We start from the raw sequence: 15,733 nt of genomic DNA, 5'->3' as shown, positions 1-15,733 counted from the left end.
CACCACCAACTATCGAATATTGGAGTTGGAGTTGATCTTATGATCTTCTTGGTCATAAGGAAGATAGCTATCAAAGACAAATTAGCACCTCAATGGTAATCTGTCGTTGTATTGAGTTATTATTAAGGAATTATAAGTTATTGTAAGTTTTAGGGAAATTTATCGATAACACCATGTGATCGCTTGTTGACTTTATTATTGTTAACTTCTGAATATATTGTTTGACTCCTATAGTTTTTTTAGTAAATATTCTGAGTTAACCTAAACGTTATAATAATTGATGGAATCAAGAATATTTTCATTAATATTTACAATTTGACTTTGGAATCAGTTATCCATTTATTTTTACCTTACCATTAAACTTATTCAAAATATAAAGGTAATTTTGTATTTATAATTAATTTAACTGATCTATATAGTAATTGATAATTAATAAAATTGATGCCGAAGTATTTTTGAGGCATTAAAAGTAAAATATAAGAGTTGAATAATAAATATTTATATGACGTGTAAATAATAATAATAAAGGCAAAATATACTGCACTTTTTCAAAATTTTCATGACATTTTTTTCTCATTGCTAGGGAGGCTAGTCATATACAAATTGAATGTCCGTGGTATTATCATTTGCAATTTTATTTTACTAGGACATATATGATACAATTCGATCCATATTGGCTCCACGCATGATATTGGGTTCATGAGAATGAGCCTATTTATCTAGTTGAGTAAGTAGAAGCAATAAAATTAATTTTTGCCAGGGTGCGTTCGAACATGGGGATCGCGTTCGAACGAGGTGGTTCGAACACCTGTATCACGTTCGCATTGATAGAGGACGAAAATTTTGCATTCGAATGCAATCAAGCGCATTCAAATGGCCTGCATCACGTTCACATCGACAGAGAATAGAAATTTCACGTTCGAACGCGATCAGGCACGTTCGAAGTTACCGCGGCAAAAGTGTGAGATTTGTTAGGGATTGTTAGGGTTGTTTGGAGTGTTTTTATGTTTGAGAAGTTTTTAGGGTGAGCCTCTATATATATGTAGAGGAAACCCTAGTTGGGATATCATCTTGTTATTGGAATTGGCTTTAGTTTATCTCCTTCTCTCTTGACTCTAGTCATTGGCGCCCTCTCTCACCTTCATTCTTCCACTGTTTAAGTCTTTATCGGCTTCTTCCAATCTCTAATCACCCTCTTTCATAACAACTTCTCCCCCTTCACATCAAGGTCTAACTCTATCATCCATCTAGCCATTGGAAGGTTATCAAGCTAGGATCTAAGTTTAAGAACCGTTGTGGATCGGATTAGGTCAGTTCGTAATAGAACACAATCTTATTTTAGATCACAATGAGAGTGCCTTAATAGAAGAGGTGCTAGCCTTTTTCAATATATTTGTCATCTAAAATTTAATTAATATTATTTTTATTTAATTTTTTACAACTTTATCTCTAATGGTTATATTTAAATTCAACTTGTGATTTGTTAAATATAACAATCATACTTTAGTCCAGTTCATAGAGAATTATACTTATGTTAAAAGTATAGAAGGGTTTTATGCAATTGAGCCAATAATTGTGTTAATTACCGTGAAAAATATGCCAAGGAGAAATCAATTTCCTTGTCCAATTTAAAAGACAAAAGCTGTGGTTCTTCCACTGCACCATCTACTTATAATAGATTGATATAGCAAATAGAAAGCAAACTTTCAAATAAAAGTTAGAAGAGAAAGCGCACCAAATCCTTCTGAAGTCATCCACATTAATGCTCTAAGTGACCATTTGAAGATAATAAGATCATAAACCCAAAGATTTCCCACTAAGGAAGAAAAATACGTCATCATCCAATCAAATTGAATTTTACGTCCCCTTTAATCTCAAGTGCTTGATGTCTAAATATCAATTACAAAGGCAGGATTATATTTTATAGGCATAAAACCTCTACAGTTTACTGGTAAAAACTTGTGGAAAAGATGGTTGTAAAGAACTCTATACGGATAAGCTTTAAAAATAATTAAAACCATAATTAAAAGGCTAATGATATGCACAAGTAACCGAAGTTATATTGCAATCTGAACAAACCCACTTGAAACCCAGAGCCTGCATGCATAGCAAACAGCCAAAGATCAATTCACCAATGGCCTCCCATCATTAAACAATTAATCACTAATCTTATATCATATTGCAAAATTAAGAAAAGTATTAGGGATACATGGCCTACGAAGGTTATGAGTTTGAACTTTTGAGTTGGTTGTGGTCCATTCTAAGGATTGATCTATTGTACAGACCTAACTTATCTAACTTATGATTAGCGATTAAAAGAAAAAGAAAAGAAGGAAAAAAAAAAAAGATACAAGGAGGAAGTCATAGTGGAGCATCCTTTTTGACTCTCTCCTTAAAAGAAACCAATGAGGAGATGACCAGGTAAAAAGGATGAGCCATTTCCAATGTGTACAAGAACCTCTGATCTCTGTGAAAGCAAAGTGGACACTCATGAGAAAGCAACAACCAACCGAAGGAATTCTTTGGTGGAAGAGTTAATTAACATCAGCAAAAGTACTTAATATATGTGTTTGAGTTTTAGAGGTCATAGCAGCCAATGGCACATGACTTATAACTAGTTGCCTTAGTATAGTGGGAGGAGCACAAGAAGGAAGGGTTGAGTGGCGCCCTTGTTCTCAAGAGAGCAAGTCCCACTAACTCTCTGGTATTCTTCTGTCTTTGGTGATCCACACTGTATGCAAATACTAGAGAATAGTCTTAATTAGCCTTTGTGTGGCTATTCTATATTCCAAAATATTAGGGTGATTACAGTGTATTATAATATGGGTATTGGTGGATCACACATCTGGGCTTTGTTCCTCAAGAGAGCTTTCCATTCCAGTTTATCTCAAATTAAGTATGGCGAAGTGCAGAATAATTTCAGAAGGGATCGAGGTGATGCTGATTCAGCCATTTCAGAAGTTGTCGCCATTTTCGGGTGCTTTGGTTGGTTGTATTTGGAGAGGTTGCATTGTATATACAATGTATCTACCTAGATTAGAAACTATTATTTGATTAGTGTATTAAGAATAATATGCATTAATTATAGAATTTCTCATATATATCATGTCTACCCACTGTATTGCATTACTAAAATTAAGCTAACGAGATTTGAACCATGACATCAAAATAAACACACGAATTAAAACGTTGACATCATATTAGATAATCAGTTGATCTAGGAAATTAAATTATTAAGTAACATACAAATAATATATAACATTCTTTAACATCCATTATCTAAAGATGGATCAAAGTAGCTTGAGCAAATGTTTTTCTCTCTCTCTAGCCTAGGTAGATAGTAGTTAAAATAACCCTAAACCCTAAACCTTATACATATGTATGTATACGATATCATGTGTTAAGAAGTACCTCATTTATATCTTATTAGATGTAATAGCTAAGAAAACTAATTAATGAGAAGAATAAATTAGCTTTCACAGATAGCAGCTGGGATTTGACCATTTTGGATTGGTACTAGGAACCTTAATTCAGACTTGCAGTTCGTGTACCTCGTGCTATAAGCAGTGCTCTTTTTACCAATTATGAAACCTCTTTCTTTCCTTCCTCTGTATATATATATATATCATAGTGGAATGTAGAGATTCCCTTTATTAGTGGATAGATATATATAGATAAATCATTATTAAGATCTTCATTCATAAAGTTTGGAACATTTCACTTTGAAGATTTGGTTGGATGGACACTTTCAGTACAATGTTTGACTAAGTTATCGTGTTTATATAAATTTCGTGAGTTTTGGTGATAAGTGTTGCTACATTTGGAATATTGTACCTGAAAGTATTAGTATGACATGAAGATAGTACTACAAGAAATGTTTGAATTAATATTTCTTTCCTTCTTTCTTTCAAGATTGTGATTATTAGAGTTGGTTGGGGTTAAAAGTTACTGGTGGTACAAAAAAAATTAAATGTTTAGAGAGGTTAAATCATTTTTATTTACACTAATAACACTTGTTAGGACAAAATATACGAGCTTCCTCGTTGTAATCCAGTAGAGAGGCCATGGTATTAATAAAAAAAAGAAGCTAAGGGAGGTACAGTAATATGTTTAGATCATAAACCTATTATAAATTTGTTCACCGTATACAGTCAATATAGCCACAAATATAAAGTTTGTATTAGATATATACATGCATAGAAAATTACTAAAATCCATATATATATATATATATCATAGGAAAGTTAATTTTATAATACGTTTTTTTTAAAAGAAAAGCTCATGTACACGGAGAACTTCATTTATACCATTGAAGTTAAGTATTAAAAGCTTATACGCAACATAAAGAAAAAAAAGGGACATCGAGTGAGGCACTTGAATTTATTTATAATACTTTAACATGTATTTGATAATCTGATATACTTCAAAAAATTATTCATATATTCACATTCAAAATAAAGCAAACTCCACTTCAATTTATTTATTTGTCTCCCTTCCTTCTATGTTCCATCTCCTCTCTCTCTCTCTCCCTGCTCTATATATAATGCTCTTCTTCCTCTCCCTCGCCTCCTTACTCTTGCCTTTCCTCTCTTCCTCATGCAAATCCAACCATGGTGAAGTTTTCGCGTGAGCTAGAAGCTCAACTGATCCCAGAATGGAAGGAAGCCTTCGTCAGCTACAAACTCCTCAAGAAGCACGTCAAGAAGATTAAGCTCTCTCTTCTCCGTTCGTCCCTGTCCTCCTCCTCCTCCTCCTCTGACTTCGACCACCACCACCACCACCTTCACCACCATGGCTATGGGTTCTCCCTTCTCGACCCCATTCGCGCTCTCACCAACCGCTTCTCGTCTCGCCATCACCACCACCACACCCAGGTACTTATTCTTGATCGATTAATTTCGTCATCGTTTTCGAGGTGGCAATGGTGTAGTCGCTGACTCTATGTACATATATATATTGATCGGTTTCTTATCTTTTGCAGACTGACGAAGAGAGCTTGTACGAGATGGAACTAGTTCAATCGAGGGACGATGAGGTAGGAAACTAATTTGGTATTTGTTAATTTGTACGTCTATGGTGTAATATATGATTATATATATATAGGTGAAGGAGTTCTTGGAAAAACTGGATGATGAGCTAGAGAAAGTGAATAGCTTCTATACGACCAAGGAGGCCGAGTTCTGCGAGCGCGGCGAAGCTCTAATCAAGCAGCTTCAGATTCTTATTGAGATTAAGCAAATATTCCATGATTACCGCCGACGTCAGCACCAACGTCGGCCGCCGCCATCCCCGGGATCCACCGGTCGCCTTCTCTCCGGCCTCAGCTCCCCCTCCTCGGTGATCTCCGGTGCGACATCTACCTAGCGTTTTAAATTTTTTGGTTCGAGGTTTTGAGTTCTTTAATAGCTTACGCTATTATTATTATTATTATTATTATTATTATTATAGAAAGCGCTGGCGAGATGGATGTGCAATCGCAATCGGAGAGCATGCCGGTGGCGGAGGAGGTGATAGCCGCATTAGAGCGCAACGGAGTGAATTTCATCGGATCGGCTCGGGGAAAGACAAAGAAGGGAGCGAAGCCGAAGGTGGCATCACTGAGGATCGACATCCCGGCGACAACTCCGGGAAGGACTATCTCCGCCGTCACGTCCATGATTTGGGAAGATCTCGTCAACGGCTCGCGGAAGGAAGGATCAGGGGGCGGCGGCGGCGAGTATATTAACCGAAAGAAGATCCAGTGCGCGGAGAAGATGGTCCGCGGAGCCTTCATTGAGCTCTACCGAGGGCTAGGACTGCTCAAGAAATATAGGTTGGTAGCCAAAGATCCGAAAACTAATAAATAGACTTTTTACTATTGAATCACGTAGGTTAAGTTCATGCACAGCACGTGGTTTTTATTACTATTTTGACGTCAAATCGTTACTTACGCTGCTCCTCATTTGATTGCAGCTCTTTGAACATGGTGGCTTTTACCAAGATAATGAAGAAATTTGAGAAGGTATTCACGTATAATTAACTTAGATTAATTAATACAAACCAAAAATTAATCAGTGGCCATAATTTTCAGAACAAGATTTAAATTTCTTTCTTTTTTTCCTACTATTTTCTCATATATTGTTAGTGGAGATGTCTAAGGTGAATACCTTTATGGAACAACCCACTACTAACACCTGTCGTCATAACCCTTAGTGGAGATCCGTTTGGTGTCCATTTTTAGACAGCTGAGTTGGAAGCTGTGAATTGATTCACAGTAGGATATACTCGTATGTCTTTCACGTGAAATCTAGGGGATGATATGTATGTTGTTCAAGTTTTGTTCTCTAGAGAGAATAGGAAACGACAAGAAGACTAGATAGAGAGTAGGAGATCTGTTTGTTGTCTACTTTTTAGTCTTTTGATTGCTTCTTAGTGCCGTAACATTCTTCTTTTGCATTAAAGGCATTATAACAAATGACGTAGTAGTGCAATAGAATTAACTGAAATTGGACGTATCTTTGATGTTATATGTGTAGGTATCCAACCAACAACAAAGTTCGACTGCGTTCTCAGAGAAGGTGAAAAGATCACATTTTATAAGCTCAGACAAGGTATACGTATGGATTCCTTTTAATCCTCTTATGCTACCATATGTTCACCTATATATATATATACAAAGGTGATCATCTCTATTCTTTGATAGATAACTAATTAATCCAATAGTTTAAATTAAAGTAAAATAAAACGTTGATGATATTTATGTTAGATAATCATTTGACCCAAAAGTTTAAGCTGCGTTAAGTAACTCCAGACTTTTAAGAAATTAGATTTTAGTACCGTGTTAGATAACTAATTGACTCAAAAACTTAAATTATTAACCAAGAAGCTAACAATATATAAGCATACTTTTAATAGTTTGAACTACGTTCAATAAAACTGGCTTTGGTGCTATGTCGTGTAACAAGTATAAATTATTGTTCTAACATTTGTATTTAGAGAAACTTATCAGAAGTATCACTTTTTTGCTTTTGTTATTATCCGCACCCGATAATATGAATATTTATCCCGATAATATGAATATTTATCATTCGCCCGTTTCATCTTGTATTTTATTTATTTATTATTAGTCACACCCTACATATGGATATTTACTATTTGACCTTAGCGTTTTACTTAAAATGCCTTAAAAAGAGTATTTTTCTTAATAGCCAATTCCTATATAGATGAGCTAAAGTAATTATAGATGCAAAAAGACTTTAATCCTCTTGAATAAGTTTATAAGGTTAAGATAAAAAAAATTAGAGAACTAGTTTTAAAGCCAAATGAGAGGTATTTAGGTTTTGCTAGTTTTTATTTAAAAAGTAACAAAATATTTTCTACTTCGTCAACTATTATTAGGGCAAATTTAACTTAAGGCAACTATAATAAAAAATTAATAAACTTCTCTTATTATTTATCAGAGGTAGCACTGTCTACTTAGTGGAGAATCCATGGAAGCTAAAGGTGGTAATAAATTATAATTAATAACAAACATAGAGTTTGCTTTGGTGGGGGGTCTAATTTTCTCCATTGAATTCACTTTATTGTCATGATAGATAAATATATAGTAGTAGAGAAGGTGGAGGCTTATGTAATCCCACACTAGTAAAAGCTAAACAGCAGGAGGAAAATTAATTTCGAGCAGGTGGTAAAGCTGGCAGACGAGGTGGAATCCATTTTCACAAAGCACTTCGCTGGTAATGACAGGAAGAAGGCAATGAAGTTTCTCAGGCCTCAACAGCCCAAGGACTCACACATGATCACCTTCTTTATGGGTAAGATAATAACTATTAACTTGGTACATTCTATTCAGACTTAATACTATTAAAATAGTTACTTAATTCACGTGTTGTCTACACAATTTAAAAAATGATGAGAAAAAGATTCAAGCAGTACAATCCAATTTGCATCTTTTATGACCTTTTGGCTAAACTTTGCTTAACCTCATTTGATTTAGCTTTGTTTTAACCTAATATTTTTCTTTTATCGTATAAGTAAGTTGTTAAATGACTAAACTACTCTTCTCGTACCGTATTTTTATGGAGAAGGGAATTAAAGTCTTTTCATATTCTTATTATCGGTTGACTAATTGTAACTCAGTCTGGATCACTTGGGGGTTAAGTGTTTAGATTACACAAGCTAGTTGAAATCAAACAAAAGAATAAATTATATATATTTATAGCATCATCTCAAAATGAATGGATGGTAGGAATGAATTCAACTAAGATTAAACAGGATTAGTCCAATATTGAGTGGCATCCCCACTTTCTGCTTGCCCTACCAGAATCTGGAAAGGGGAGCACTTTCTTTTTCTGATTATTATTTTATAAAAGGAGCTGAAGTCAGCTAACTAGGTAGCTCTGATGCAATAAGCATAGGAGAGATCAAAATGCAAAAGGGTAAAAAATAATAATGATAATAATGAGACATCTCTGAGAAGGATTCAATGACACAAAAAAGTCAACTGTAACCCTAGCTCAATTCGCTCCTCTGGAAATATGGATAAAGTATAATATTCAGATAAATATTTTATTCTCCAAGGTGGCTCCTCATCAATTAAATATTTAATTCTCCTTCCTCATCTAGTGGTCATTTTGTTATTAGTCACAGTGATACATGCATAAGTTAATTCGAATGCTTGAATAAGATAATGAGACATATGAACTCAGCCAAGTTCCTGGTTCACTATGTATTTGAACTGATTCAAGCAATACTTTCTAGGATATCTAGACTTAATTCTTTTTTGAGAATTATCTACTTTTTCCTGAACTAAGAGGAATATGAGAAACCACAAATGAGGTGATCTAATAATAAACTAGATAAAAAGGCTAGCCTTTTTTTTATGAACTGGCTCAAATCAGGTGCATACAACACTACATTCAGTAAAAATATAAACTTTATGTCTGCAGAGAAGTAGTAAATTCATAATTTATATCATAAATCGATACAACTTGACCAACTGTCCCTTACAAAGGAGGTGGCCTACAATAACAAGATTTGTTTGCATTTCTTTTTCCTTTATGCTGATGACCCAATAAAGGTGGTGTTCTTTTTTGTATGTTGCAGGTTTGTTCACAGGAAGCTTTGTAACTTTGTTCACCGTATACGCCATCTTGGCTCATTTCTCTGGCATCTTCTCTTCCTCAACTGAAACTGGTTACGTGGAAACAATTTATCCTGTTTTCAGGTACTCAAAAAGAATCCAATGACTTCTGTTTCCATGCCTTTTTACCACCATCTTCCAATTTCTATTAACATGCTCTTCATTCCTTCCATTGCTTTCTGAAATTTGCTCAATTTTTTTGGTTTTGGTATGGTGGTTGGCAACTGTATTTGAAAACATCCAGCAATTCACTATATATAACTTTTGATTCATATGAACCCTAGCAAAGTCTGCAAACTTTTGGGACCACAAGACAATGCCTGTCAGCATCTTATGGAACCCACCATGGATAATAGTTTAATTAGTACAATCCTGTCCTTATTTTCCATTATCATTCTTCCACTACCCAAACCAGAGCCACCCACTAACAGGGAGAATGGTCACATAAACACATAAAGAATATAGATCCCACCTTTTTCTCCAGTGTCCTAAGCCCAACTAGCCACTGAGAAGATTCTGAGCAATTCCAGCACTATTCTGACATAATATATTATCTGTATCTGCTATCACTTTATTTCCACTTTCTCACAACAGTAGTGAATTCAAACAATCAAGGACTCACTGACCCACTGTAGAGTGATGCAAATGACCCACATTGTTTTTTGGCATCTCTAATTAATAGAACATGGAGATGAATGCGACTGTAGTTATATGCATGGATACAGACCTTAAAATTGTGATTATGGGGAGATGAATTCGAACACTCAATTGTGCTTTCTTTCTACTTGTGCAGCATGGTTGCGCTACTGAGCCTCCATATATTTTTGTACGGGTGCAATCTTTTCATGTGGAAAAGCACCAGAATAAACCACAACTTCATATTTGATTTCTCCTCAACCACGGCTCTAAAGCACAGGGATGCCTTTCTTATATGTGCCTCGTTCATGACCACTGTTGTCGGAGCCATGGTGATCCATCTCGTTCTTAGGTCCACTAATATCTCCTCACAGCATGCCGATGCTTTACCTGGAGCCCTTTTACTGGTATCTAAGAAAACAAAGAACAAAGAAATCAAAGAATCAATTTCTCATTCAAAAATTGCTAATTATTATTATGTCATTGCCCTAAGGCAATGCCACAACAAAGGCACGCTCTAACTATTTCTTGTATTTGTGTTCCATTTTGTTCAGCTTTTCATGACTTTACTGCTTTGTCCCTTTAATGTATTCTACCGATCGACACGCTACTGTTTACTACGAGTCCTTCGCAATATCGTACTTTCCCCATTTTACAAGGTAAGCATCACATCTTGCTAGTTCTTTTCCTATGATATATATATATATATTATCTCAAAGAAACATATATGACACACTGACGCTAATCAAGCAGAAACTGATGCATTTGTAGGTCTTGATGGTGGATTTCTTCATGGCTGACCAATTAACCAGCCAGGTTAGTCTAAACATTGAACACTTAAAAAGACAGGAGACTAGAATTTATGTCAACAGTAATTTTTGGCTTGTCTCCCTACATACTTGCTGAAGATATTCTCCCTGGTAAATTAGATCCCACTTCTAAGGCACATGGAGTTCACAGCCTGCTACTTCATGGCTGGAGGATTCAAAACTCACTCGTACGAGACTTGTACCCGCAGTAACCAATACAAGCTCTTGGCCTATGTCATCTCATTTCTCCCATACTACTGGAGGGCAATGCAGGTAAGCTACTTCACTAGTTTCTACATAGATCCAGTATATTACTCTCTAGGTATCTGAGGAAATGTTACCTGCTTCTTAGTGTATCAGGAGATACATGGAGGAAGGGTACGACATCAATCATCTCGCCAATGGTGGAAAATACGTATCTGCAATGGTGGCAGCTGCTGTGAGAATGAAGTATGCAATGGAACCTTCACCTCTGTGGCTGGCTGCTGTCATTATATCTTCGACGGCAGCAACCTTTTATCAGCTGTACTGGGACTTTGTTAAAGATTGGGGGTTCTTCGACCTAAGGTCTAAGAATGCATGGCTCAGGGATGAGCTCATCTTAAAGAACAAGTGCATCTACTATGTCTCTATTGTAAGTTTAACCATCTTGCAGTTCTAACATAACGATAGAAAGTGGAAACTAAGCAACACAAACATGCTTTTGTATTTCTGCAGGCTCTAAATTTTGTTCTTAGACTTGCATGGATCGAAAGTGTGATGCACCTCAACCTAGGGCATGTTGAACACCGCATGGTCGACTTCTTGCTAGCTTCATTAGAGATAACTCGACGTGGACACTGGAACTTCTACAGGTAGGTACCTTTCATGGTTACTTGAATGAATTACACTGCTCAAGAAGACTAATGCAGTTATTAACTTGATCTGAAGGCTGGAGAATGAGCACCTGAATAACGCTGGGAAGTTCAGGGCGGTGAAGAATGTGCCACTACCATTTCGCGAAATGGAATCAGATGGATGAGAGGAAAGTGCCTTAATTGTATATAAATTAAGGGCTTCAATGAAAGCACAGGGTAACAAAGGCCAAGAGTTGATTGCCTGTTCCTATTTGACTGTTATGCTAGAGTGAGACTTATGCTTGATTTGTGGATCCAGTTTCGAAGGAATTGAAGTTTCCTTTATCCAGTGAAGAACAGGGTTTCTTCCTATTTTGAAAAGAATAGGGTCCAGCAGAATAAACTTAATTAACTTGACCAGGAAAATGTTAGAGAATATATCCTGGAAAGAAATCTAAACAGTCGTTACCTATCTCTGATGCTTAATAGATAATGTCAGTAAATTGACTGTAATCATCTGTAATATGCAATTCAGACTGATGGATTGAAGATTTCAATAATGATTGTCCAAAATGTATTGATTGTACTTGTCACGCTGATGTGAACCATTAACTTGTTAAAGATAGTGTGCTTTATAAGCCATGTGTAAGTGTGTAAGATCAAGAAGAAAGGTCAAATAAATGAAAAAAAATTTCCAGAAAATGCTCCAGCTAAAAGAGAAGCAGATTAGGATTTGGGTCAAATTGCAAAGAAAGTGCAACTTCAATAAACTCTATGTCATAGCTAGAGGTGGCAAAGTGTCCATCAAGAAAGCCAGGTTGCATTGGAAATTCAAATCTATACTGACCCACTTATAAACAAACAGCAATTAAGAGACCTGAAATCAACCCATTTTGTTCTTAACCATCCATATCTTCTACTAAGAAAGAAGTCTGATAGAGAACTACTTATAAATTTGCTAATTTTCACGAACCAACTAAATTTGATTCTCAATGGTGCATTATAGATATATTCTGCACATTAATTTTATATTTCATACAAGTTTGATCTATCCATAATGACCCTAACAAGTGGCTTAAACCGTTTCGGACATGCTGATAGTTAGTTACACATTGGGATACAACCTGAGCAAAGTACAAAATCTCTCACATTCAGAAGTTGATAAATCTATGTTCTGCAGCTTGCAGAGCAACAATTTCTAAAACTGGACAAGATTCCACTTCATCCACTTCGATTAGCTAGGAAACCAGATGTGGCTGCATTCTTGTTTAAATTCTAAAAGGCTCATCTGCTTACGATTCTTAATTTGTTATAGCACTCAAAGGCATTGTTATAGTATCATTCGACTGTCCAGCTTTTCCATTTCCCTTATGTCCAAGAATCTGCTTGAAGGGAGGATTATTCTTGAAAATCTGAAACTTATGGACTATCTACAATAAGTTTTCTTGGAAAAACATTTCTTCTTGAAAAAGGTAGTATTGAACTTGTAATCTTTCTTGTTCTTTTCCCCAGATTTCCAACTTCCCATACAAACAATGGAGTGATAAGCAAATTCCTGAACTCTGGAATATGTGATAGCCCACAAAATTAAAATATATTACACCTCCACATTGCATTAAATCAATGAAAAGGTGCTCCTATCTTTAAGCATGCTAAAGTGCAATGTCCAAGATATAAACCAACAAAACCTTATAATGGCAAATAATCTCAGAAGTGAATCAAGTTAGAATAAACAAATATTTCTACCATTAGCTAATGGACATATTACGTGGTTGCTCTCCCATAGATTCACACCATGGAACTACATCATTGCCAACTAAGTTTACTTAAGAAGCAAGTCCATCTACCTAACATGATATTGTGATTTAGGTCAGATTCAGTTAGTGGCTTGGTAGATTCCCACCATAACTACCAATTATTGTTTAAGATCTTGTTCTAACACTCGATATCTCAAAACAAGAAGCTTCATGTTGGACTGAAGTCTTTATTTGGACATAGAGACTAAATTATATTTTAGATGTCACAATGGCAAATAAACATGTTCAGCCTCTCCGACTTCAAATGATCATGCCACCAATCATATTTGTGTCAGCATATAATACTAAAGCCTTCTATATTGCTAGTGAATGTACTCCTCATGTGAATGTCATCAACACTTAACCTCGATACCTAACAAAATATGCAAAAGAATAGATAAAGAAATGGAAGCATTACCTAATGACATAATTAATTCACTTGTGCTCTCCCGAGATTTTCTATCCTGGTGCACCCAATACTATTTTTATGTCATGCTCATGTCCTCTATGTGTTAAAGGTGGCAAACCTTGAACTGAATTTTGATTATTGGAACCTTAGTGCACGAAGCCATGAAAGACTAACCTTCCATCCCTGATTCCTCATCCAAATCTTGCATCCTTAGTCAGTACTTTCAGTAATGCACATGTGACAGATTTCTCCTCTTATGTTTCCTTCTCAATGCTTACTCTATATAAGTCACTACCTAGAATTTTTTCTACTTTCGAAGGGGACCCTTTATCTTCACAATAGGATAAGCTAGAATAAATAAAGTAAAAGAAACTATTTAATATTATGAATCCTACCAATCAAATCTTCTATTTATAGTGCGAGCTGATACAAGAAGCTCCACAGATACACTAGAACTCTCTTGTGATAGAATACTACCAGACTTAGATTACAAGTCATGGGACGGGGCACTTGTGCTAAGTTTATGGCACTAGCCTTATTGCTAATCATTTGTTCACCATCCCACACTCTTGCCGTAACCCATATTGTTGGAGATTCACAAGGCTGGGGATTCTCAGCATCATATGACAGCTGGAGCAAGGGGAAGAGCTTTGCTGCCGGCGATACACTTGGTTTACTCTCTCTCTCTCTCTCTCTCTCTCTCTCTCTCTCTCTCTCTCTCTCTCTCTCTCTCTCTCTCTCTCTCTCTCTCTCACTCACTCAAATATAGTTCTGTGTGTGACCATATTTTCTACGCCTTAATTATCCAAACATGTGTCCTCATCAGCACAAAAATGGAATCTTTTTCAGAAATCACATAGAGTAGAACTCAAAGATGAAAACTCTAGAAGAACTGAGAGATTCTTTTGACTGGATGTCAGCAGGATGCCACGATATCAACTCTCAAGAAATTGGTATTAAAAGTTCCAACCAAAAAAAAACCTCATACAATAGATGGTTTTGTTATGAAAATTATAGGCCAATTAATGCAAAAATGTACTTTCTTAAGTATAATTTAGACTCATACAGAACAGACCAAGAGCAAACTTACGTCCCTCTAAATAAAAGACTAATCAACTGAATGTAAACATGATAACAGTTTCTTAGGCACATACTAGGCATCTAAATAATATTAAGATAAAGATTACTTATTGCAAAAGATCGACTTTTCTTTGGGAAACTTAATCATTAATGTTGTTGCTCTTCTCACTATCATTACTTGATATCTGACAGCTTTCAACTACCAAGCTGGTGTGCACAATGTAGTGCCAGTAAGTGCTGCAGACTACAGAAGCTGTAAGACAACAGGCCCCTCAAAGGCAGCAACGACAGGCAACGACAAATTTACACTGAAGAAGGGGGCCAACCACTTCATTTGCAGCATCCCTGGACATTGCAGTGCTGGCATGAAGATCTTAGTTGTTGCCCACTGAAAAATCCTACCCACAGGACTCTAGTATTACTACTACTATGCTTGCTAAGATGTAAATGTCTGAAGAACGGTCTCTCTTTCTTGCTCTTAGCTCTAAATAATGACCGTGTTATCTGACCACGAACTTCAATTAGATGTTATTTTCCTGTGCTGTCTGAAACTTCGAATGTGCGCATGAATGATTGCACTGTGACTCTTTTATCATGTGGGGACAGCAAATGCATAAGAAAGAACTTGGTTATCTCATCTCCCTAACATTCATTTCTTTGAAATTGTGAAGATATCCTATCTAGCATGGTTCAAAGTTTTAATTTCAGTTTAGGCTCCACTAAAAACCGAAAAGTTTTGGTCAGCTATGGACGGTTTCTGTTCTAGATTCATAGTGTTGGTTTCGGACTTCTTTTGATAATAGCCTTCTTTATCTAATTTTTCCAATGCTTTTCACAAGATCTAATTGAATGTAAGCAATGAGATTGATATTGGGTTAGGTACAAGTTAGATTCAAGTCAGATCCTATTAAAATCATTACAAGGGTTGTGTCAGTTGGATGCTAATTTTGGGGACAGTTTCAAATTGGATGGGACCAAGAGAAAAAATGTCTCGATGAAACTTCAAACCATGGATCAAGGGTTAAGAATTTGGTCCTATTAGTATC

The 15,733-nt window shown here is 35.9% G+C and overlaps 1 protein-coding gene across 1 annotated transcript; it reads left to right on the top strand.

Annotated features, from left to right (window-relative positions):
- The first annotated feature begins 4,554 nt into the window (after positions 1-4,554).
- On the top strand, positions 4,555-11,988 carry LOC140771322 (phosphate transporter PHO1-2-like). Its single transcript, XM_073112808.1, has 15 exons — positions 4,555-4,874; positions 4,982-5,035; positions 5,104-5,347; positions 5,449-5,812; positions 5,953-6,001; positions 6,516-6,590; positions 7,664-7,793; positions 9,085-9,205; positions 9,915-10,164; positions 10,312-10,416; positions 10,529-10,573; positions 10,687-10,839; positions 10,919-11,200; positions 11,284-11,420; positions 11,497-11,988. The coding sequence occupies exons 1-15, from the start codon at positions 4,611-4,613 to the stop codon at positions 11,585-11,587; spliced, it is 2,364 nt and encodes a 787-aa protein (XP_072968909.1). The 5' UTR covers positions 4,555-4,610; the 3' UTR covers positions 11,588-11,988.
- The last annotated feature ends 3,745 nt before the right edge of the window (positions 11,989-15,733 follow it).

This window comes from Typha angustifolia, chromosome 11, assembly GCF_048772165.1.
Source record: "Typha angustifolia cultivar Huaian chromosome 11, ASM4877216v1, whole genome shotgun sequence".
Classification (NCBI taxonomy): Eukaryota; Viridiplantae; Streptophyta; class Magnoliopsida; order Poales; family Typhaceae; genus Typha; species Typha angustifolia.
This window is presented reverse-complemented; position numbering and strand designations above follow the sequence as displayed.